Consider the following 23,594-nt stretch of genomic DNA (forward strand, 5'->3'; position numbering starts at 1 on the left):
TAACACTTAAAATTAGGCATTCTAATAGTTTGTGGACAAAAGGGTTAAAAACAGCCACCAGCACTCTGCCTCTAAGTTATAAGCCACTATTTGCTTTAAATCACATCACAATCCCTTCTCAGCCTTTTTGCTATCATCAAATGCTGTATCTGTTCTTATCAGTTTAAGAAATCACACCACAGATTTCCACTACTGTTTTCACACAGTTTATTCAGAAGTTTAAAAGTTAAAATGTGGGCATTTTCCCGTAAAACAAATCATCCCCTGCCACTCCCCAACAAAAAGACTCTCCTAACACTGCAGTTACTTCTCTTTACCCAGGCTTACCACACACTCTTGCAAAACACACAGGAGTCAACACCCCAACTATTTGGTAATACAAAGAGACTACAAAGTTACACAAAAGAATCTCATTTACTTCCTTTTCACTAGCAGGCTATGAATGAAAGATTGAGAGGCAAACACATCATCTTCATCCAAGAGTTGAGACTTCCCTAACCTTTTTTCTTCCTCTAAGAGGTTAAAACCCAAAGCAGTTTCACTGACAACTGTTAACTCTGATACTCCTTTTTTTTTTTTCTGAATGGCTAAGCCAGGAGATACTTTCCTTTCAAAGCTGATCTTCACAACCTCAAGACTGGCAGAAAGCAGGCTCCCAGCTGCAGCTCGGCCGCAATGCTCTGCAATAGGCAAAATTCCCACACAGGTGCAAATGATGCTTTAAGAGTTATCAAAACTTTTTTAAAAAGTAATAATGCATTAATATGGAGCCTCCACATTTTTCTGACAAAATTTCTCTAAAGGTGGTGGCAGCTGTGAAACAGAAGGCACTTTGTGCTAAAATTCAGAGTCTCTTATGAGAGAATGACACAGTAGAGACCCAATCCGCCTAACTCGCAGGCGACCCTTTAGGGTGGGGAGGAGTATCCTCCAGGAAGGCATCTGCAAAGGAAAAAACTGTAATCATGATTCCAAGGCAAAATGGCTAAAGTTGGGAGAGAAGAAATACCGAGAGAAGAGACAAAACATGGTTGCACCAAGGACTGAGGAGTGAACTTTACAAGGACTTGTCAGCTGGCTCTGTACTTCTATTGGGCTGGTTCCTTCACCATTTCCAAAGAGGTTCTGGAGACCTTGCAGGAACAGGAAGAGCACCTTAGCCAAGAGGATTCCAGGCCTCCTGCCTCTGCCTGGGTTCTCCTTGTTAGGTTCCCAAGGAATAAACTGAGTTCCCACTGGCAGTACTTGCAGGTATTGCTGGTCCACGGCAACATCTGTTTTAGGGGTTTTCTGGTACAGCCGTGAAGAGAAAGTGAGGATGTTCCACATGATCCGGGATTCCTTGGCAATGCCCAAAGGCTTTCTGGGCCTTCTAAGAGCAACAATGAATCAAGCTGGTAACCCCCATCAACACTCAGAAAAGCAGCATGGGTATTTTATATTGGGGGCAGAGAGGAGATAAATCAATGGATTGACAGTCTTTATCTTAGTACCATAAATAAAGTGCACCATGAATGGAGGCTCTAAGCCACTCTCCTGAGGCTGAGGTATGGGTAGAAACTTCCATCACCACTCTCAGGGTGGCGGATCATTTCCTTCAGCCAGGATACTGGCTGCTGAGACTATCATTATTGCTTTATTTCCTTAGTACTATGGGACTTTTAGCTATAAAGGAAAAAGAAATACTTGGTGGGCTTGGCAGACAGCATGTCACAAAATCACAGGAACTGGCTGATATTCAATGACTATAGAAGACAATCTCAATAATGTTGGATGATGGCTGTTTTTCCCGTTCATTCTGATGAACTTAGGAAAACTCAAGTTGTTTTGAAAACACCTAATGAATTGGCTCATGATGCTTCAGAAGAAGCAGGAAAGCTGTTTATGGCCCATGTAGTAGAAATGGTTGTCTTTGTTTACAAGTTTTCAGATGGATTATGGAAGAAAATCCTCTTATTATCACATTTCAGGAGACTTTACTATGACATATTGGTAGGTTACATCAACTTCTCGGAAGCTCTTCAAGAGTGTGAGAGGAAAAGCATGATGTTGTACAAAGAACTCTGCTCCATGTAGGATTCTGTGGCAAGAGTACTATTTTGCTGCTTTCATGTAGGAAGGTATTGCCCCCCTTGCAGTCAGACCCTCAAAGCGCTTGTATGTGTAATTGATGAAGACCCAGTCTTTGTTCTTGTAGTCAGTCTCAGGGTGATTACTTGTGGCCACTGGGAAAGAAATAGACGTGAGAGTTGATTCACTGCCTTACCTCTAATGGACTATTCACAGTGCTGAAGACAGCGCTCAGAATAACATACCAGTTTCTAATTGGGAAAGCTTATTTTTCACTCTACGAATTTTTTACATTTTCTTGCTCATGTTCTTTAAATCTCGTATTTCTTCACAAATATTTTTAATGTTTTATATTCCCATTCCTGTCATTTCAGATTACCTACCACTTAGTAAATAACAAGAGAACAGATTTTTGTGACTTACCCACCCAGTGGAGCAGTCTAAACATGGGAGCTGATATTCATTTTCCATTCACCAACGTTTCACCACTACCCAGCACTAGAACTGGAAAAGTACTTACAAAGAACCTGAAGAACTGAAGTTTCTCTCCATGTTCTATACCCTGATTTGTAAACATCATCCCAAAATTGGGGGTAAATAATGTGCTTATAAGGCAGCAGGAGACAATGGTGGTGGTGTTACCTGTTGGCTTAAGAATATCAGATTCTGGAAACTCATCGAAGTTTGAGGTATCATCAATGCTTTTGATTTCAATAGATATTGCAGCAGGTCTCTCTCTGCCAAGAATATACATGCCAAAAATTACTAAGTTAGTAATCATATGGATCATGCCAATCAAGTTTTTCTCCAAAAAAGACCCCTGGTCTGACATGATCAGACTATTCACTGGCAGGCAGCATTTATTTTCTCTGAAAAACTTACAAACACTGACTAACCAAGCCAACTGACTGTATCCAAACAAAATAAATTATGATTAAAAAAAAAACAAAAACTCAATCATTCATAGCTAGAAAGAAAGATAACAATAATTAAAACCTGAAGTTAATCAAACTCCCCCCAATGGCCTGTCCTGTCTACTAAAAAGGGAAACTGAACCTCTAAGTGTCCCCCTGTGCGGTGTTCTGCCCGTCTCTCACTAGAGGTGCCAACAAGTAAGATGGCTAAAAAAGTGGCAAAGGTTAAAAACAAACAAACAAACAAACAAAAAAACACACAAGCAGCAAATCAGAACCCAATTAGAAATAAATTAAAACTTCTTCACCTTCTATTTAATGACCAGGGAATGCTGAATCGGAAGGTCTGGACTATAGCAGGTGGTCTAGGCTGCTGGCTATAGTCTACCACCCCGACCATAACAGTTTTCCCTTTCGCTTTCCCTCTCCACCTCCACCCCTCCAATCTTTCCTCCACACCTTTCTCCCTTCTCTATGTCCCTGTGATACCCTTCACACTTTGGGTAGGAACAGTCCTGCTGGTGGGCTGTAAGAGGTTGCTGAGTTCGAGGTAAAGGATAATATACTTCCTAGATAGATGCTCCCTCCACCACAGAAACCAAAGTTCACTTCGCTTTGTAAATACCTGCAAGATTCAATGTTTTCCATGACACATGGCTGGCAAAAAAAACCAATGCCCAAGCTTCAACATGAATGAAAATCAAGGGAAGACCCTAAATCTCTAAGAAGCTCTCTGCCCTTACTTGGCTTGCCAATGATGATCCTTCCAAATTATTATTAAGTGAACTACATACTTTCTGAAATAATTCTGAAAGTTTTTATATGGATATACCTGATATGTTCCCAGTCAACGCCTTCAAAAAAAGAGTTACTTTTGATTTCCTCAACTCCAGGGGCTCCAATTCTATGTTCCCATTCACAGCAGAATCTGGAAAAGACAGAGGTCTTTCAGCACACCTCAAGTAGTCTCTTCAGAAAAAGAAAAGGAGTAACTTTTTTTTTTTTTTTTTTTTTTTTGGAGACAGGATCTCACTCTGTCACCCAGGCTGGAGTCCAGTAGCACAATCACGACTCACTGCAGCCTCAACCTCCTGGGCTCAAGTGATCCTCCCATCTCAGCCTCCCAAGCTGGAACCACAGGTTCAATCATGCTGGGTCAATTTTTTTTTAGAGGTAGGGATTTGCTGTGTTATCCAGGCTGGTCTCAAACTCCTGGGCTCAAATGATCCTCCTGCCTCAGCCTCCCAAAGTGCTGAGATTATAGGCGTGAGCCACCATTCCCAGCCTTTTTATTCTTTTAAAGAGCAATAAGAGGAAACAGAAGGCAGATTCGGGAGATAACAAAAGTTTTTAAAAAATGGAATCATTCATATTAAAAAGCTGGAAAAGAAGGTGAAGGGATGTTCTCTAATACCTCAAAATTAGATCCTTGGCTTTCTCAGAGATGGGAACTTCTGGAGGAAAAGTCAAAGTTTCTTTCCAGTTCATCACCTTCTTATATGTCTCTTGAGGGGTCTCAGAACAGAAAGGTGGGTAGCCTGCAATAAAAAAGGAGCTTCGGAGCTTTTACACCCTAGAACTTTGAATCTGACTGAGATTACCACTCTCTTTAATAAAAAATCTACGGGTCTTTTTTTTTTTTTTTTTTTTTTTTTGAGACAGGGTCTCACTGTTACCCAGGCTGGAGTCGTAGTGGCGCAATCATGGTTCACTGCAGCTTTGAATTCCTGGGCTCAAGTGATCTTCCTGCCTCAGCCTCCCCAGTAGGTGGGACTACCGATGAACACCACCATGCCTGCTATTTTTAAATTTTTCTTTTGTAAAGAAAGTATCTCGGTATGTTGACCAGGCTCATTTTGAACTCCTGGGTTCAAGCGATCTTACTGCCTCAACCTCCCAAAGTGCTGGGATTACAGGCATAAGCCACTGTGCCCGGCCCAATTCTGTATGTCTTTAATGACTACTGGATTACTCTGCATGGCCATCCCTTCATGATACAGACAGGATTTCCACTTATCCCAGAAAATATCGAAACCTATTTTTCATTTTCCCCCAAACTCCTAGACCCAAAGTGAAATCGTGCCTCTGGTACCACCAAGAAGTCAGCTAATAGGTGGAGCTGGGAAAAGAAAGGAGGACATAAGTAGAGTTGCAGGTGTGGGAATCACCATGCCCAAAGAAGAAATGAAAGGATGATAACAATATCATTCTAGAAATATCCTTATATGGGTAAAGTATCAAATAACTTGAATAAGAAAAAAGCAAAGATTTAAAAAGTGATCACATGCCTCTTTTTGAGAACTACAGGCAAGAAGACAAACACGCACACACCCTGTCACCCCATCTGCTCTCCACACAGTGTCCGCCCACCTCCACAGGCATCCTTCCCATGTTCCTGAAGACAATGCCGCCAGACGAACTCACTCGGGACCACCAAGGATATACTTAATCTCCCAGTGCTCACTGGCATGTGACCACCCCCACAGATGCAGCCCATAAATACAGAGCTATACTCCAATACAGTAAGAGGGAGAGAGGCCAGAGGGTCCCATGATTTGAAGGCTTTAACAGAGGAAGGGGGCAGCAAATTAGAAGAGTGAGTGAGGCAATGCCCAGTTAAATTGCTCTGCATACAACAGATGTTTAATAAATGCTAGTGCCTAAAAGAGCTTCTAGATAGAGAAGATGAAGGTATAAGAGAAAGAAAAACATAAAAAATGATCAGCAAAGCAATTGCAGGATGCTAGTAAGGCCAAGAATGCAGTGGGATACATCTGACTGAAAGAGTTGTCATCTGTCCAAAACAATTCACTTTGAAAGACAAGGGGGGAAGCATTTAGATCACTGCCAATTGAAACAGAGGCTGGTATCAACGTAGAAGTCTGTCATGGATGTACAGAAAAAGTCCTCTGAAACCATGCAACTTACCGATGAGCATCTCATACATGATCACCCCAAGCGACCACCAATCACAGAGCTTGTTGTACCCGGTCTGCATGAACACCTCAGGAGCAATGTAGTCAGGAGTGCCTACTGTGGAGAAGGCCTGAAACATGGACCACACATCAGGGAGGCCCAGCCAGGCAGGAGGGTGCCCAGAGTTCTGTTCTAGAAACCAAAGGCTATGAGTACCACCTGGAGCTACCCCCAAACCAAATAGGAAGGACTGCCCAATAGCTTAATGCCAAGCTCAATTTTCCAAAGCACTTTCAAAAATGAAACAATAAAGCTTTGTTAATGAGGTGGGAGACCCTTCTTAACTATATCCAAAGCCTGAGTCACTAGGCTGAAGGCATCTCTGTCGTAATAACGAGTATTATAAATTTTCTGAGTACCCATTAAGTACCAGGCTCTGTGCTTCTTAACATGTATACTCATGTAATATATACATATATAATGTATATTACTTCATATACATGAGTCTATTTAACCCTGACAAAACTTTTCCAAGGAGGACCTTATTAGCCTAACTTTGCAGATACAATCTGATGCTCAAAATGGCTTTGCCCAAGACCCTAGAACAAGTAAAGTGTTAGAGCGCAGTTTAGAAATTAAATATCTTACTCCAAACCATCCCTCTTTTTCATGATACATATTCTTTGATTTGACACAATCATAAAGGGAAGCTTTGATCAAAAGCTGAAGTTTTCATGTAAGTTAAATGTTTATAAATACTTATTTACCAAACTTAATTGTTTTTGTAAATAGTAGTTGGAGGAAGGTTTTCTGTTTCTAAGAGATGGGGGGGGGGTCTCCCTTTGTGGCCCAGACTGGAGTGCAGTGACACAATCATAGCTCACCTCAAACTCCTAGGCTCAAGAGATCCTCACACCTCAGCCACTAGCATAGCTGGGACCACAGGTGCACCGCCACCACACCTGGCTCATTTAAAAATTTTTTTTGTAGAGATGGTGTTTTGCCATCTTGCCCAGGCTGGTCTTTAACTCCTGGGATCAAGTGATCCTCCCACCTCAGCCTCCCAAAGTGCTGGGATTATAGGTGTGAGCCACCACATCTGATCAAAAGAAACATTTCTGCATTCCAGTATTCTACTAACATACCAGGACTGCAAAATGAGAATGTACAATCAAAATCTCCCAATGTGCTTAACATTTGAGGGCTTGCCATGTGTAAGGCTCTAATCTAGGTGCTTCATATATGTAATTTTTAAAGTTACAGCTGTATTGTCTTTTAAAACATGTATTATGAAATGTTACAAACACACAGAAAAAAGGAACAGACAATACAATACAGACCCATTACCCATAATAAAGAGATTCATAATGTGCCATACTTAGATCATTTGTCTTTTCTTTTTTTTTTTTTTTTGCGACAGAGTCTTGCTCTGTCACCCATTGCAGTGGCACGATCTCAGCTCACTGCAACCTCTACCTCCCTGGTTCAAGCAATTCTCCTGTCTCGGCCTCCTGAGTAGCTGTTATTTCAGGCACCAACCACCATACCCAGCTAATTTTTGTATTTTTAGTAGAGATGGGGTTTCACCATCTTTTCTAGGCTGGTCTTGAACTCCTAACCTTGTGATCTGCCTGCCTCGGCCTCCCAAAGTGCTGGGATTTATAGGCATGAGCCACCGCATCCGGCCCATTTGTCTTTTTAAAATAAACAAAATATAGAAACAAAGCACTGCCTTATATATTCCCTCCCTCCCTCTCCTACTGGAGTAAAAACTACCCTGAAGTTACCATGCTGTTCTTATATACATATGCTCATAAATAACATAGCACTACTTTAATATTTAAACGTAGACCGGGCGCTGTGGCTCACGCCTGTAATCCCAGGACTTTGGGAGGCCGAGGCGGGTGGATCACGAGGTCAAGAGATCGAGACCATCCTGGTCAACATGGTGAAACCCCGTCTCTACTAAAAATACAAAAATTAGCTGGGCACGGTGGCGCGCGCCTGTAATCCCAGCTACTCAGGAGGCTGAGGCAGGAGAATTGCCTGAACCCAGGAGGCGGAGGCTGCGGTGAGCCGAGATCGCGCCATTGCACTCCAGTCTGGGTAACAAGAGTGAAACTCCGTCTCAAAAAAAAAAATTTAAACGTTTAATAAAGGGTTTCATACTATACTGCTAATATTATTCTTAATGCTACAACTTGTTTTCCTTTTTTTGTTGTTTTGAGACAGAGTCTAGCTCTGTGGCCCAGGCTGGAGTGCAGTGGCACGATCTCAGCTAACTGCAACCTCCACCTCCCAGGTTCAAGTGATTATCATGCCTCTTCCTCCTGTATAGCTAGGACTACTACAGGCACCTACCACCACACCTGGCTAATTTTTTGTATTTTTAGTAGAGACAGGGTTTCATTCACCATGTTAGTCAGGCTGGTCATGAACTCCTGACCTCAAGTGATCTGCCCGCCTCTGCCTCCCAAGGTGCTGGGATTACAGGCATGTGCCACTGCACCTGGCCTTGTTTTTCTTAATATTAGTTTTGAGATTTATTCATGTAGCTCTAGTTCACTAATTTCTCTGCTGTATGCTATACTGTAATATAAATAAATCACAATAGCTTTTTATCCATTCTTCTGTAATGGACAGTTACATTGCTTCCAGTGTTTCACTGTGACAAGTAACACCTGAATAAACATTACTGTAATACCTTCTTGAGCACTGTGCAAGCATTTCTCTAGAGTATAAACTAGAACTAGTATTGCTGAGTCTTGGGTTACAACCATCTCAACTTGTATCTTCCATGTCCTCCAAAGTAGTTAGTCCTATTTAAACCAATCCCAGTGGGGATGAAGTTCTGGTGCTCCACATCTTACCAAGAATTGGCTTTGTAGGATTTTTTTTTTTTTAACCAATCTGATGAATATGAAATGGGATCTCTTTTTTTTCTTCTGTAAGGGACAGTTACATTTAAGACATGAGGTCTTGCTCTGTCACACAGGCTGGAGTACTCACTGCAGCCTTGAAATTCTGGCCTCAAGGGATTAGGGATTCTCCTGCCTCAGCCTCCTGAGTAGCTGGGACTGTAGGGATGTGCCAGCATGGCTGGGATCGTATTTTAATTTGCATTTCCTTGATTTCAAGTAGTGCTGAGCACATATTCATATTTTAATTAGCCATCCAGGTTTTTACTGTGAATTCCTGTTCAGATCCTTTGTCCATGTTTTTTTAAGCTGTGTTGTCTTTTTTCTTATTGATTCATAGGAATCCTTTATGAATTCAGGACATTAATCCGTTTAAGATATTTATATATTGCAAATATCTTCTCCCAGTTTGAGGCTTGTGATTTTTATTGTGATTTGTTAATGAAGACTGGTTACCAAAAGTAAATACGTCACATACATACATGTGTTAATTACATACATTATCAAATTATAATGCATAACAATGAAAATGAATACTTATGAGTTCAACTGAAGAACCAAGTAATACAAACATTATTAAATGTACTCCTCCCCATCTCTCCTGCCTCTCTTCTTAACCACTTTGCTGAATTTCATGTTTTGTCACTCCTGCTTTTGAAAAGAATTTTGCCAACTATCTCTAAATGAAATCTTAGTTATTTTTGAGCTTTATTAAAATGGTACCATTCTATATACAGTCTTCTGCTCTTAGGTTCTTCCTCTCAACTTTATGTTTCTCGAATTGATTCATACTGTCACACATAGCTACAGTCCAGTTCTTTTTACTACTGTAAAATATTCTATTCCGGAATGTAACTGTTTTCCCATGGATGGACACTGGGTTATTCCCAGTGTTATGCTATTGTGAAAACGCAATAAACATTCTTCTGCATGTCTCCTGGTTCATATATGCAGTTTCTCCAGGGCCTATGACTAGGGGTAGAATTGCAGCACTGTAGGATGTACACATGAATTCTGAAAGGTAATTCCAAAGTAGCTTTACCCTGTAGCTTGTCTTTTCCTTTCTTTATGTCTTTCGATATACAGAAGGTTTTTTTTTTTCCTTAAAGTAATAAAATAAACGAACTTTTTCCTTTATGAGCTGTACTTCTTGTAACTTAAGAAATCCTTCTTTTCTCTGAGATCATAAAAATACTGTCCTGTATTTTCTTTAAAATTGCTTAAGTTTAATTTTCCATCTAGAATTGCTTTTTGCATAAACTGTAAGGTAGGGGTCCATTTTTTCCACATAGATAAGCGTATATATATGTAAATATATGTACATATATTTAATATATATATTTAAATGTTGATATTAATTAACACAAATGTCAGTGTTGTCTTTTGTCTTTAAGCTTTAAAGACTGAAATGTGGATTGGGCCCTCTCCAGGAATTTTCATTCTAATCATTAAGAAACTACAAATACCCTTTAATTTAGAGATGAGGTTTACAATAACAAAGATGAATGTAAATCTAAGCAAATCTTATTTGTTCAAAGATTTCCATTATAAAACCAGAGGTCTACTGCCAGAGGAAAAGAACTCCTTCAAGATATCAACGCATTAAAAAAAAAAAAACAAAAAAAACTTTAGTATTATAAAATATAGCAAACAGCAGGCTCAAACCTATAAAGGTAAAAGTATTGCTCTTACCCCAGAAACTAGAGTCTGCCATAGAAGCTCACTCACATTTTACCAGACTTGTTTACCACACCATCTGTACCAGGTGTAGCCTTTCCAATCTAAGGACTGTCCCCTTCCAAAACCTTTGTGGTTTTCCACAGCACAGCGTCCTCCAACTCCAACCTCGAATATCTGTACTCTAGCTTTTCCTTTTGCTGTCTGGGTATTTCAAATGTCAATGAAAGCTGCAATCTACACTAGATCTGTTGGTTGTTAATAACCATTTCAACCATATGTGTTCTAACCTTATGATTTTGTGTCAGAGTTTTCGGAGAAATAAAGCAATTTAATTTCCTACCTAATCACTTCTGTAAATTCTACCCTAAAAAAAATAAACTGACCAAGATGGGATGCCTATCTGTCTACTACCTTTTACATCTGTGATTTATTAACTTCAAGCTGACTCATATTAATGAGTTACTGGGGGTTATCCAGGACCAAATAACAATTTAAAACATTACAATATGATTTAAGCAGCCAAGGAATGAAACTAAAGCATCTACTTTTTTAGTGATTTCCAATGGACTAAAAAGTAATAGGTTGGGTAGCAATTACATATGTTAGGCTTAACCTACAGCAGTAAACTTTTATTAAACATTAACAAATATCAATCTTCAGCTTGTTACTAGCTGAATGGGCTCACTTACAAAAGGTCAAAGTAACACAGTCAAGTAACATTTAGAAGACTGAAAGGTGGCTTCATTTTCTTCAAGTTTTGAAAGAAATAATACGAGGATGACCTTAATTTACACTTTCCCATTTCTACTGTATAAAAAGGCAAGAACCTTTAACATAGCATCAGGGCCTTAAGTTTATTCAGATTTTCAAAAACATTTTTAACTAGTAAATGACATTTAACTGCAAACTTGAAAATTGTGAAATTGCTTTCCTTATAGAACTATAGAAATTGTTCCTCTAATCATAACATGACCCTTTGATACACATCAAAGAGGATAAAGTTTGTCTTAGAAAATAGGGACAATTCAAGGTACTTAAGCTTTATCCCCAAAATACGTGTTAGCACAGTAGCTAAAGGTTAAATATTGGCCTGCCTCAAAAAAAAAAAATAATAATAATAATAAAAATAAAAAAGAAAGAAAAGAAAAATCACTGATTCCTTACCTTTTATTAGTTTCCAAAATATAGATAAATATTAGTTTCCCAACAATGCAGGAGCTACTATTTAAGACATAACCTCTTCAGCTGAGGATCTCAACATTCACTGCACAATAGAATCACTCAGAGTCTTTTAAAAATCAGATACCCGGCCGGGTGCGGTGGCTCACACCTGTAATCCCAGCACTTTGGGAGGCCGAGGCGGGTGGATCACGAGGTCAAGAGATCGAGACCATTCTGGTCAACATGGTGAAACCCCGTCTCTACTAAAAATACAAAAATTAGCTGGGCATGGTGGCACACGCCTGTAGTCCCAGCTACTCGGGAGGCTGAAGCAGGAGAATTGCTTGAACCCAGGAGGCGGAGGTTGCAGTGAGCCGAGATCGCGCCATTGCACTCCAGCCTGGGTAACAAGGGCGAAACTCCGTCTCAAAAAAAAAATCAGATACCCAGACAACATCCCAGACCAAGTGAATCATAATCTCTGTGGGTGGGACCTGGACATTAATATGTTCTGAAGTTCCCCAAGTGATTTTGTTGTGCAGCCAAGGTTAAAAACTACATCTCTATGGAGAGACATAACAGAAGCATCTGACCACATTTGTTCCTAATACTCCCTAATCCTCAACAAGATACATAAACCTTTTTTCAACCACATACAGAATGTAGAAGTTTAAAGAGTAGCAGAGTTCCCAAGGAAAGGAGACTGTTTTGTGACTAACTGTACTACACTTAAGATTCCTCAAGTGAATGCTGTCTGAGGCCCTACTGATGGGTGGGCTTCAAATCAATCAAAACGAATGCAAAGCCTTTCCTTTGACTTTTTTTTTTTTTTTTTTTTTGAGACGGAGTTTTCGCTCTTGTTACCCAGGCTGGAGTGCAATGGCGCGATCTCGGCTCACCGCCACCTCCGCCTCCTGGGTTCAGGCAATTCTCCTGCCTCAGCCTCCTGAGTAGCTGGGATTACAGGCACACGCCACCATGCCCAGCTAATTTTTTGTATTTTTAGTAGAGACGGGGTTTCACCATGTTGACCAGGATGGTCTCGATCCCTTGACCTTGTGATCTACCCGCCTCGGCCTCCCAAAGTGCTGGGATTACAGGCTTGAGCCACCGCGCCCGGCCCTTTGACTCTTTCTTAAATCATCCCATAGGCTTCTATTTTCACATGTAACTGACATCCACTTATTAGTGAACTACTGAGAGTGTTATTAAAGGTACTCTAGAGAGCTGTAAATCAGTATTTTACTAGGAATTCTGACTGAAACACAGTATTTGCTAAACTTGCCAAGTTACTACTGTATATATGAACAAACAGAAGCGCTACCATTTCTAGATAATACATGTGCATAACCATCATTCCAAGTTAGTCAGTTTCCCATTGCTGCTATTCTGCTTTCTAATAACCAAATGTTAGTTTGGCTCTACCATCACCAATTTCATTTGCTATGAGTTTCTAGCAAGCCTAAGAACGTAGTGATACACATTTCTATTAACTAGCCAATAACTTTCCAGTAACTGGACACTGGAACATGTACACTATACTTCAAACATGAACCAATTAATCAGCTGTTGGTAAAAAAAATAAATTCTGCCTAGACAGCAGTATTTCACTGGCAAATTTGTACTATTTAAATATCTTCCGACATACTATCAAGGTAAACACAATGTTTCTTATTTTTCAGCCTGTAGGACATAATTTTATATAGGCATAGAATCAAAGGCATACAAATTAAGTAATAAGCATTCTCCTTATATTTATCTCCAATCTGTATAAATAAGTCCTTTCTTACATCACAAAGTGAGAAAGTGTGAGGCAAATGAACTGAGAACTCGCCCTTGCCAAAGTGGATCAAATTTTTTAAAAAGGTTGAGAACTGATGCTTGAAAACTCTAGGTAGGTATTTGTACTTAGTTTTGAGAAACCTCCAGCTTAAATATAACTTCTTTACCACTATAAAAATAGAGAAAAGGTGGGACAGGAAGTAAAGTTATTGTTACCAAGCTAAGAGGTCAGAATGAGGTCATCCACTGAAAATGTCACAATCAAAACAACCTAATATTACCTGTCCTCCTTCAAAAGATTCCTCTTGGTAATACCAACATAACAACAGCACCCTATTTAGGTAATCTTAAAAGCAAGGGATATGTTGCAAGTATTTGTCAAATGCGAATTTATGTGTGTATCTTTTGAACTTATTCATACTTGGTTTGCAGCATTTCAGAAGCCACAGATATTACTTACCAGCTGACGTCTATTTCTTTTCCAGGTTTCTGCTTTCCTTTTGGAATTCATGTTCTGGAATGCTGAAAGTAGAGAATACAAGCTGCAGTCAAAAGTTGAGACCAAAATGTTTACAACTTTTTTTTAGTAGGCTCTTACAAGTCATATGAGACCCTAAAGTCTTGCTTCTTTTCTACTCATACATAAAAAGCTCCAGATGAAACATATCCTAGTAAGTTTACAATAAGCTTAAATCAGAGGCTGTAAAGCATTAACTTAAAGACTCACATAGACAGAGTTGTAAAAGACACTCCCATGTGAATCAAGTGGCCAGAGAGGATACAGGACTTAATCAGAATTACAGAGAATTCAGTCTCAACTAGAAGCAAGGTCCTAAAGTGGACCTAAAACAGTCACAATTTCTCAAAATAAGCATCAATTTTCCAAGCTGTAGTAAGTGTTATATAATCAGGGACATCTGAACTTACGATACATGATTTGACATAAGCTTTTCTAGGATGAGCTGTAATTTTGCTACATACTTGTCAACGATATCATAGTGCTCAAGTGAAGTGCCTGTCATAAACTTTTTTCTGTCATGAAGGAAAGAAGCACCCAGGACAAATCTAGCTTGGAGCTGGTCCCAGGAGTTTTTCCTCTACTACTTCTGCTTGCCTGTCCCATACTCATCCCCAGTGACCTTCCCAGTAGACCTCTAAAGAAGACCCCTTTCAATATCTGCCTTCACAAACTTGGTAGCACTCATTCATTTTGCCTCACCAGACAACACAAATCACAGGCAAACCTGGGAACGTACTGTTATTCTCTACATACTCCTGCTGTGAGAATCTCCTATTTGTCCTGCATAATTTGGTTATCAGGGAAACAGCTCTTCTAGGTCCAGTTAAAATGAAAAGGCGAACTTAATTGTTACCACTTACTGAAATCACTGGGGAGGCTGTGGTTCAGATTCCTATAAAATTCTGTCCTGTGTGCTTTCTTCAGTCCTGTGCAAAGACCAAAGTCAGAAAGTTTCACATGGCCCTATGGGGAAGAAACAAGGTGACAGATGGATGAGTATCCTTGGAGGAAGAACAGAATATTAACTTCTGCTCCTTCCAGTATCTGTTATAGTTCTACAGTCAAAATACACTGTAGAAAAATCATGTAAATGCACATAAAATTTTTTAAAAACATCCCAAATCCTATTATACTAGTAAAACTATTTTCCTTTCTGCATATCATCATCTTTGGTTCTATCCAAATACTGATTTGAAACATAGTTGATCCCTCCATGCCATCTAAAGACAATTTTACTACTATTTCTTTCTTTCTTTCTTTTTTTTTTTTTTTGAGAAGGAGTCTTCCTCTGTCACCAGGCTGAAGTGCAGTGCCGTGAGCTCGGCTCCCTGCAACCTCCACCTCCTGGGTTCAGGCGATTGTTCTGCCTCAGCCTCCCGAGTCGCTGGAACCACAGGTATGCGCCACCACACCCAGCTAATTTTTGCATTTTTAGTAGAGACGGGGTTTCACCATGTTGGCCAGGATGGTCTCAATCTCCTGACCTTGTGATATGCTAGCCGACTCGGCCTCCCAAAGTGCTGGCATTACAAGCGTGAACCACTGCGCCCGGCCTATTTTACCACTTTAACTCAAATATTCCTCTCTGTTTCTATACGGTCTTCAAAATTAACCTTTTTTTTTTTTTTTTTGGAGACATGCTCTTGCTGTGTTGCCCAGGCAACAGTGGCACGATCATGGCTCGTACAGTGGCACAGATCGTACAGTGGCACGATCATGGCTCAGTGCAGCCTCGACCTCTCAGGCTCAAGTGATCCTCCCACTTTAGCTTCCTGAGTAGCTGGGACCTCAGGTGTGTGCCATCACACCCAATTAATTTTTTTTTTTTTTTTGGAGATACAGGGTATCCCTATGTTGCCCAGGCTGGTCTCAAACTCCTGGGGTCAAGCGATCCTCCCACCCCAGCCTCCTAAAGTTGAGATTATTGGCATGCACCACCACACCCAGCCAAAATCACCACTTTGAAAGTCTACATAATATTCAATTAACTTGACACTTCATTGTTTACCTCACCATCCCCCTAATACTGGATGTACATTCCATTTTCAATTCTTAGCTCTCATATGACATGGATTAGCAATGCCCTCTGACAGATCTGTATTTCCGGCCCTAATCAGGCATGATTCAGATTGACCTTAATAAATGGTTATTAAATGAAGAGTAAATTTTTCAAAATTGTTCATATCACTTTTCCTCCTCTTATTCCATTGGAATAAATTCCAGGAGTAAACTGTTTCAAAACAAGGGAATAAATATTATTGCACAGTCCTTGATCAATACTACTGTGACAGGATCCCTGGGGTGTCACTTTGCTAGCCAGAAGTCTCTGTGGTCATTGGTGCCTCTATCTGAGTTTTGCTTAGGCCTGCTGGGCTCATTCTGCTCACTCAGCCTGGCAGGCTCATGCTACCTGCCCGGATCCCATGCCTGCCAAGGGTAAGACAGGCAGAGTGGCGAGGGGTGTGTGAGTGACTGTAGGGTCCAGCCACTGCACACAACCAGGCACACGGGTGGCAGTGGCAGGGCAGGCAGATTCAGGCGCTCGCACAGGTGCTGGCTCCATGCAAGCCTGTGGCTAGATCAGATGCACCGCAAGCGGCTTCTGCTGTGGGGGCAGCTGTGTCTGGACAAGGGGAATGCAGTGGCACCTGGAAGCTTGGAGATGCCCAAAACTGCAGAGCCCCAAAGGGCGTGTCACAGCCCTGGCTCAGGAAGCCCCTAGGTCTGGGTTCCCAGAAGGGCCACAGCTCTTCTATTCTTCTTGCTGCCTGTAACATGGTGGGCACATATTTCAGCCCTATTTGTGTTACAGCTCTTTCAGCCCCACCATTTGGCAGGTCCCAAGTTCTTGTCCCACATTCAGGAAGAATGAGGTACATGTACAACTAGAGGGTGAGCAAGGCGAAGAGGAGCTTTATTAGGTGACAGTACAGCTCTCAGGAGACCTGAAGTGGGTTGCTCCTTTCCGCAGACAGGTTGTCCTGACATGCGTGCAGCCCTCAGAGCAGAGGAGACCCAGAGCGGGTATCTTCCCATATGCAGGCAGGTCATTCCATCAAGTCTGTAGCCCTCAGTGGAGAGGAGACTCAAAGTAGGTAGCTGCTTTCTGAAGCAGGTTGTCTGACATCTGCCAGACTCTGGCTAAGTCTAGGGTTTTTATTGGCTTCAGAAGGGAGAAAGTGTGTGCTGACTGGTCCATGGGCAGGCCCAAAAAAAGCAACACAAGTTCTCACTCTGGGCCACAGACTCCAACCTGAACTGACAGACGAGTTTTTAGTACAGATAGGGTTTCACCATATTGGCCAGTCTGGTCTCAAACTCCTGACCTTGCGATCTATCACCTTAGCCTCCCAAAGTGCTGGGATTATAGGCATTGAGCCACCCAGCCTGGCCTCTTTTTTTTTAACCAACCTCTTCCCATATTCCCCTCCTTGCTACACTCCCTAGCCTTTGGTGTCCACTATTCTACTCCACTTCTGTCCATTACAATGAATAAAAAAGCAGGTGGTGGCTCACACTTGTAATCACAGGACTATGGGAGGCTGAGGCAGGAGGATCACTTAAACTAGTGAGTTTGAGACCAGCCTGGGCAGAAAAGTGAGACCTCATCTCTACTAAAAATTAAAAAAAAAAAAAAAAAAAAAAAAAAATTAGCCAGGCACAATGGCATGCACCTATAGTTCCAACTACTCAGGAGGCTGAAGCAGGAGGATCAAGAGTTAGGTTGTAGTGAGCTATAATTGTGTCACTGCATTCCAGCCTGGAAAAAAACTTCAGGTTCTTCAACGACAGCAAGAAAGTTATCAAAAGACAGCAAAGAAGAAAAATATCCTAGGCCGGGTACGGTGGCTCAACCCTGTAATCCCAGCACTTTGGGAGGCCAAGGCGGGTGGATCACGAGGTCAAGAGATTGAGACCATCCTGGTCAACATGGTGAAACCCCGTCTCTACTAAAAACACAAAAAATTAGCTGGGCATGGTGGCGTGTGCCTATAATCCCAGCTACTCAGGAGGCTGAGGCAGGAGAATTGCCTGAACTCAGGAGGCGGAGGTTGCGGTGAGCCGAGATCGCGCCATTGCACTCGAGCCTGGGTAACAAGAGCGAAACTCCGTCTCAAAAAAAAAAAAAAAGAAAAGAAAAAAGAAAAATATCCTAGAAAATAAGTGTGCTTTTTTTCACCTTAAAAGAAAATTCAGTCCAGACAATAAATCTGCTTAACAGAAAACAACATTCTAGAATTTTAGAGGTGAAAGGGATTTTAGGGGTTTCCTAGATCAGTATGTTCACTTTATGGGTAAGAAGAGAGAGGTCCAGGTAGCAGCACAGGGATTCTCTTCTAATTTCCTGTAAGTTTAGGAACTAAGCAACTAGGCTTTTCTGCATGTCTAAAGATAAATATAAAAAGGCCATTTAAGAGGCTGGGCAGGACTCTTCATTAAGCAGAGAGCACGATTTGGAACTTGGACTTTGTTACAGGTTCTTGTTATTATTGCCTCACTTCCTGCTTCTTGGCTGGGTTCCTCATTAACTGATGAGGCTGCCCAACAGAAGGGCTCTAGATAGATGATGTATTAGTAGTATAGTTAATTATATGCTAAGAGAAGATGACTATCTTTGGCTTTATTTCAAAATTACCCTCTACATCAATTTTGCTCTGATTTTCAAGAATCCCCTTTATTTTTAAGAGAAATGTTCAACCAAATTATAGAATGATAAGCCTTTCAAAGAAAGGAAGTGACAGCAAACTTACCTGTTAAAAAAAAAAAAAAGAAAGAAAACCATGACAAGGGAGGTCACAGCTCCCCCACTAGGATAATCACAGTGGTGCGGTTTTAAAGCAGAGGCTGCTCAGATCAGTAAATGTGCTTAATTCATGCCAACACCCCCCATACCTTGCTGTCCAAAAGAAGATTGTCCGGTTTGATGTCTCTATGGATGAATCCAAGTTGGTGAATAGAGTCTATGGCTAATACTGTTTCTGCTATATAAAACTGAGTCTCTTCTTCTGTCAGCGTGTCTTTTTTCATCAACAAGGTCATCATGTCCCCTGGAAACAAGATACAAAGCCACCACACACACATACACACACACACACACACACACACACACACACACACACACACAAACATATGAGTACCAATTTTCAGATATGTCTTCCCTATCTGCCAACATAAGGCAGCTAAACAGACCTCTTCTGTGTGCCAGAGATAGACCCACATTGCCAACATGAGAGGAAATGGAATTTTCACACCTAAGCTAGCTAAGATTGACCACTAAGCTGTAATTTCTATTATACTTTTGAGAGAAAAAGAAAATTTCTCCCACACTTTAAAAAACAACTATAGTTGCTTAGGATGATTTTTTGGACTTGGAGTAAAAAGCTACCCTACTTTTCACTTTCCCTGAACAAGTACCTGCAAGCTTTTCTGCATCTAGAACTAAATGGCACGTCCATATAGACTATATTGCCATTGTTACAGAGAGGCTGAAATGCCAAATAAAAATGTAAACACTTGGGGAGGCTGAAAACAAGCTTACCAATTTCACAGAACACAAACAAATACAAAGGAGGGACATGGGTAGCAAAGCATTAGTCAACAAAAGCTAAAAATGAACTGAAAATGCTACACACTAGAATGTGTAATAACTGCCTCCCAGAAGAGCACAATGAACACCTCTCAAGGTGTTTTTTCTCTAGTGTGTTATTATAGTTATTTAAATGTATATCAGTACTTTTTTTTTTTTTTAAGACAGGGTTTCACCATGTTGGTCAGGCTGGTCTTGAACTCTTAACCTCAGGTGATCCACCCACCTTGGCCTCCAAAGTGCTTGGATTACAGGCAGGAGCCACCAAGCCCGGCCCCCTTCATGTAACTTTTAAAACACAGTATCGGTATTCTAGTAGTTAAAAGGTAACCTCCTTAGTTTCTGCAAAGTCAAAATTTAATCATTTCTGCCTAATACCAGCAACATAAAACGGCAGAAAAAGATTCAGATCCTAACTCAACAGTTAGAAAAGCAAAAAAATATGTATAAGAAGTTTAAGAGAAAAAGGAAAGATTCGGTTTAGACTTCACATATAGCCACTTATGTTAGAAAACAAGGAAAAGAAAAAGGAACCTTTGATTTTAACAGAGCATTATACTGTTTTTCAATTTCATTTCATTTACAACGTTATGTTTTGCATTACTGGAGAAAAGTAGCTATTTTTCCCTCAGGCAAAAATTAAACCATTTATGAAAGTGCTCTTTTTCAGTACAAAGACAAAAAATACCATTTCCCGGCTGGGTGCGGTGGCTCGCACTTATAATCCCAGCACTTTGGGACGTGAGGTGGGTGGATCACCTGAGGTTGGGAGTTCGAGACCAGCCTGACCAACATGGAGAAACCTGGTCTCTACAAAAAATACAAAATTAGCCGGGCATGGTGGTGCATGCCTGTAATCCCAGCTACTCGGGAAGCAGGAGAATCCCTTGAAACTGAGAGGCAGAGGTTGCAGTGAGCCAAGATCATGCCACTGCACTCCAGCCTGGGCAATAAGAGTGAAATTCCATCTAAAAAATAAATAAATAAAATACAATTCCCTGATCACTCCTGGTAGCCATTAAATCTGGAGGCCCACCAGAGACATGGAGGCAGTGCACTTTGGCTGCTACATCACTAAGGTGGCTATACGGCCTCAGTTCTGTGGCTCGGGAGAGCAGCCAATGGCCTCACCTGTGCAAGTTTGCCCAGATGATCAGAGAGCTCAGGCCAGATGCTCTATGGCTTTGCAGGCCAGCTCCATCAAGTGCAAAGGGCAGGGTCCAGGAGACATGAGAAGCTATGGAAGATGGGGCAGGTTAAGGCTTCAGGACACGTTAGGAGCTGGTAACCAAGTTGGCTCTTGCTCCTATTTTAAGAACATCTAAATGTTAAAAAGTTTCTCCTCATTCTACCAGACTCTTTTCTAACATTGATCAACTAAATGTGTTTATTTACTAAAAAGTATGGATGACCCTAAATCTAAGGGTTGTCACAAAATCAAAATATTACGCTACAATTTTAAGAACCAAAAGAGAAAAGTTATCTTTTTTTCCCCACCAGAGTTTGCCCAGAGTTCATCTGCTCACTGGGAAACAGACTGTGTTCCTCAGAACAGATGGCATGTTCTGTTCTAGGTTTACTTTGGAGCTGTCTTAGGAGATGCTTATGCTGACTTACAAGTTATACAAAACTTAAAATTTCAAAAATGAGAAATGGATTCTAGCTACTAATATAGGTAATAAAAAATTCACTCCTTATTAATATGTTATACAAAAAGAAACCAAAAGTTGGAGCAAAGAATGTTATAGCTTCAATTTTGTCACTTGGGTTATTAATCATATATAATTCATATTGACAGGAGAGCAGGCAGAGCCCCCTAGTTTACTGCTATATATTTTTAAAAGAAGAAACAAAGAAAGAAATGTCCATCTGAAATCATCTGAATGAATGAAAAGGTTACTTTTATGGGACTAAGATTGTAGAAAGGCACCCCAGCACAAGACAGTTTATTGACTTCCTTTATAGACCTAAAAAAGGCTAAAGAAAGCAACTTTGTGAGAACAATTAAAAGTAGAAAGGAGGGTTAATTGTGATGTGAGAGAAAGAAACCACAGAACAAAAAGAAAAAATGACCTTTCATCGTCAAGTAATTACCTCCAGGCAGGAACTCCATGATTAGGTAGAGGTTTAGCTTATCCTGAAAACTATAGAACATTTTCACAACCCACAAACTGTCTGCCTCCACTAGAATGTCACGCTCCGCACGAATGTGGCCAACCTGGAGGTATATGCATTTGATTAATGACAAAGCTTGCTCTGCTTTATTAGATAGTATATTTGCTTAAACAACTTAAATACTGTGTTTAAATACTGTTTTGAGTATTTAATCGTGATGATACAAAAGTTCTAATTTCTGCTTAGGCAAACCTACTAAAAATTGACAACATTTGACTTGAAGGTATTCAGTGATGAAAACTTGAGTGATGAAAGGCTTTAAAAAATGGCAAAATGAATGTCTTAAATGCAAATAGCAACTTTAACACTGCTATGAACTGAATCTGATTAGTTAAAATTACTACTCTTTTGCATATAGTTTTGTCCAATAATCTTTTATAACAAAAATAAATCCCCAAAGTGAGACACTCTAGCAAGTCTTTTCTCAGGTCTGCAATAGTATCTGCAATGACAGTGAGCTCACTGACAATTCTAGAATGCTATGATACAATAGCATTTAGTTCGCTGCTATGCACATAATATGTGCTCAATCAATCCTTACTGAATTGAAATATAAGATTCAAATTAATGACATTTCCAGTTTATACTTTTACTGAAATATCTAGCTAAGGAGACCAAATTGTAGAAAGTCTGGGAGAAATGGAAATATTTTGTTAATAATGCTTTATTGTCAAATTTACCTTATTTACTTTAAATGCAGAACAGTAATCAAACATCACTGCAAATCCCACTCCTCCCCACTTTTTTTTTTTTCTTTTGAGACCAAGTCTCGCTCTGTTGCCAGGCTGGAGTGTAGTGGTGTGATCTCGGCTCACTGCAACCTCCAACTCCCTGGTTCAAGCAATTCTCCTGCCTCAGCCTCCCGAGGAGCTGGGACTACAGGCACATGCAACCACACCCAGTGAATTTTTTATTTTCAGTAGAGACGGGGTTTCACCATGTTGGCCAGAATGGCCTCAATCTCTTGACCTTGTGATCCACCCTCCTCGGTCTCCCAAAGTGCTGGGATTACAGGCATGAGCCACCAAGCCCAGCCCCCCTACTTTTTTAAAAAGAGAGATGGGATCTTGCTGTCACCAAGGCTGGAGTACAGTGGCATGATCACAGTTCACTAAAGCCTCAAATTCCTGGTCTAAAGTGATCCTCTGCCTCAACCTCCCGAGTAGCTGGGATTACAGGTGTGTGCCAAGACGCCTGGCCCCTCCCCTCTTTTTTAAGTGTCACAAGGTCTAAATTGGGTTGATTCAGATCTAAATTTATTAAGACTCAGTCCAATCCCTGAGTAGTGGTTTTGGTCTTAACATATACTACAGGTCTTAGCCAGGCGCAGTGGCTCACGCCTGTAATCCCAGCACTTTGGGAGGCCGAGGCGGGTGGATCACGAGGTCAAGAGATCGAGACCATCCTGGTCAACATGGTGAAACCCCGTCTCTACTAAAAACACAAAAAATTAGCTTGGCATGGTGGCTCGTGCCTGTAATCCCAGCTACTCAGGAGGTTGAGGCAGGAGAATTGCCTGAACCCAGGAGGCGGAGGTTGCAGTGAGCCGAGATCGCGCCATTGCACTTAGGTCCTGGGTAACAAGAGTGAAACTCAAAAAAAAAACGTGTACTACAGGTCTTGACTTTTTACAATATGTTCTGAACCAAAACATGTATCAAGGTTCACGAACTGGCACTTCTGTTGGCAAATTTAGCCCATGGCTGTTGTTTGGTTTAATACAATGTTTGATACAATGCTTGTTTTATTGACATGTCTTTAGGGAAACGAGGCCCTCTTCCATTACTCTTCCATTTCAACACAGATGCCATCCTCTCTCCTAGTCTTACAGCTAACTTGCTTCAGTCTTCTACCCTAACTCTTGGGGGCCC

The 23,594-nt window shown here is 40.8% G+C and overlaps 1 protein-coding gene across 2 annotated transcripts in view; it reads right to left on the reverse strand.

The window, feature by feature from the left end:
- Positions 1-1,414: 1,414 nt before the first annotated feature.
- The window catches only part of STK38 (serine/threonine kinase 38), a 48,078-nt gene continuing 25,898 nt past the window's right edge, over positions 1,415-23,594 (reverse strand). For both annotated transcript variants that reach the window (XM_010334089.3, XM_003923202.4), the window contains exons 6-14: positions 21,643-21,766; positions 18,855-19,009; positions 14,822-14,924; positions 13,902-13,963; positions 5,913-6,030; positions 4,399-4,522; positions 3,817-3,912; positions 2,713-2,807; positions 1,415-2,225 (exon numbers count right to left, since the gene is read on the reverse strand). In XM_010334089.3, the coding sequence (XP_010332391.1) occupies positions 2,095-2,225; positions 2,713-2,807; positions 3,817-3,912; positions 4,399-4,522; positions 5,913-6,030; positions 13,902-13,963; positions 14,822-14,924; positions 18,855-19,009; positions 21,643-21,766 (1,008 nt within the window). In that variant the 3' untranslated portion in view covers positions 1,415-2,094. The remainder of the gene's footprint in view (positions 2,226-2,712; positions 2,808-3,816; positions 3,913-4,398; positions 4,523-5,912; positions 6,031-13,901; positions 13,964-14,821; positions 14,925-18,854; positions 19,010-21,642; positions 21,767-23,594) is intronic.

This window comes from Saimiri boliviensis, chromosome 4 (genome assembly GCF_048565385.1).
Source record: "Saimiri boliviensis isolate mSaiBol1 chromosome 4, mSaiBol1.pri, whole genome shotgun sequence".
NCBI classification, from domain to species: Eukaryota; Metazoa; Chordata; class Mammalia; order Primates; family Cebidae; genus Saimiri; species Saimiri boliviensis.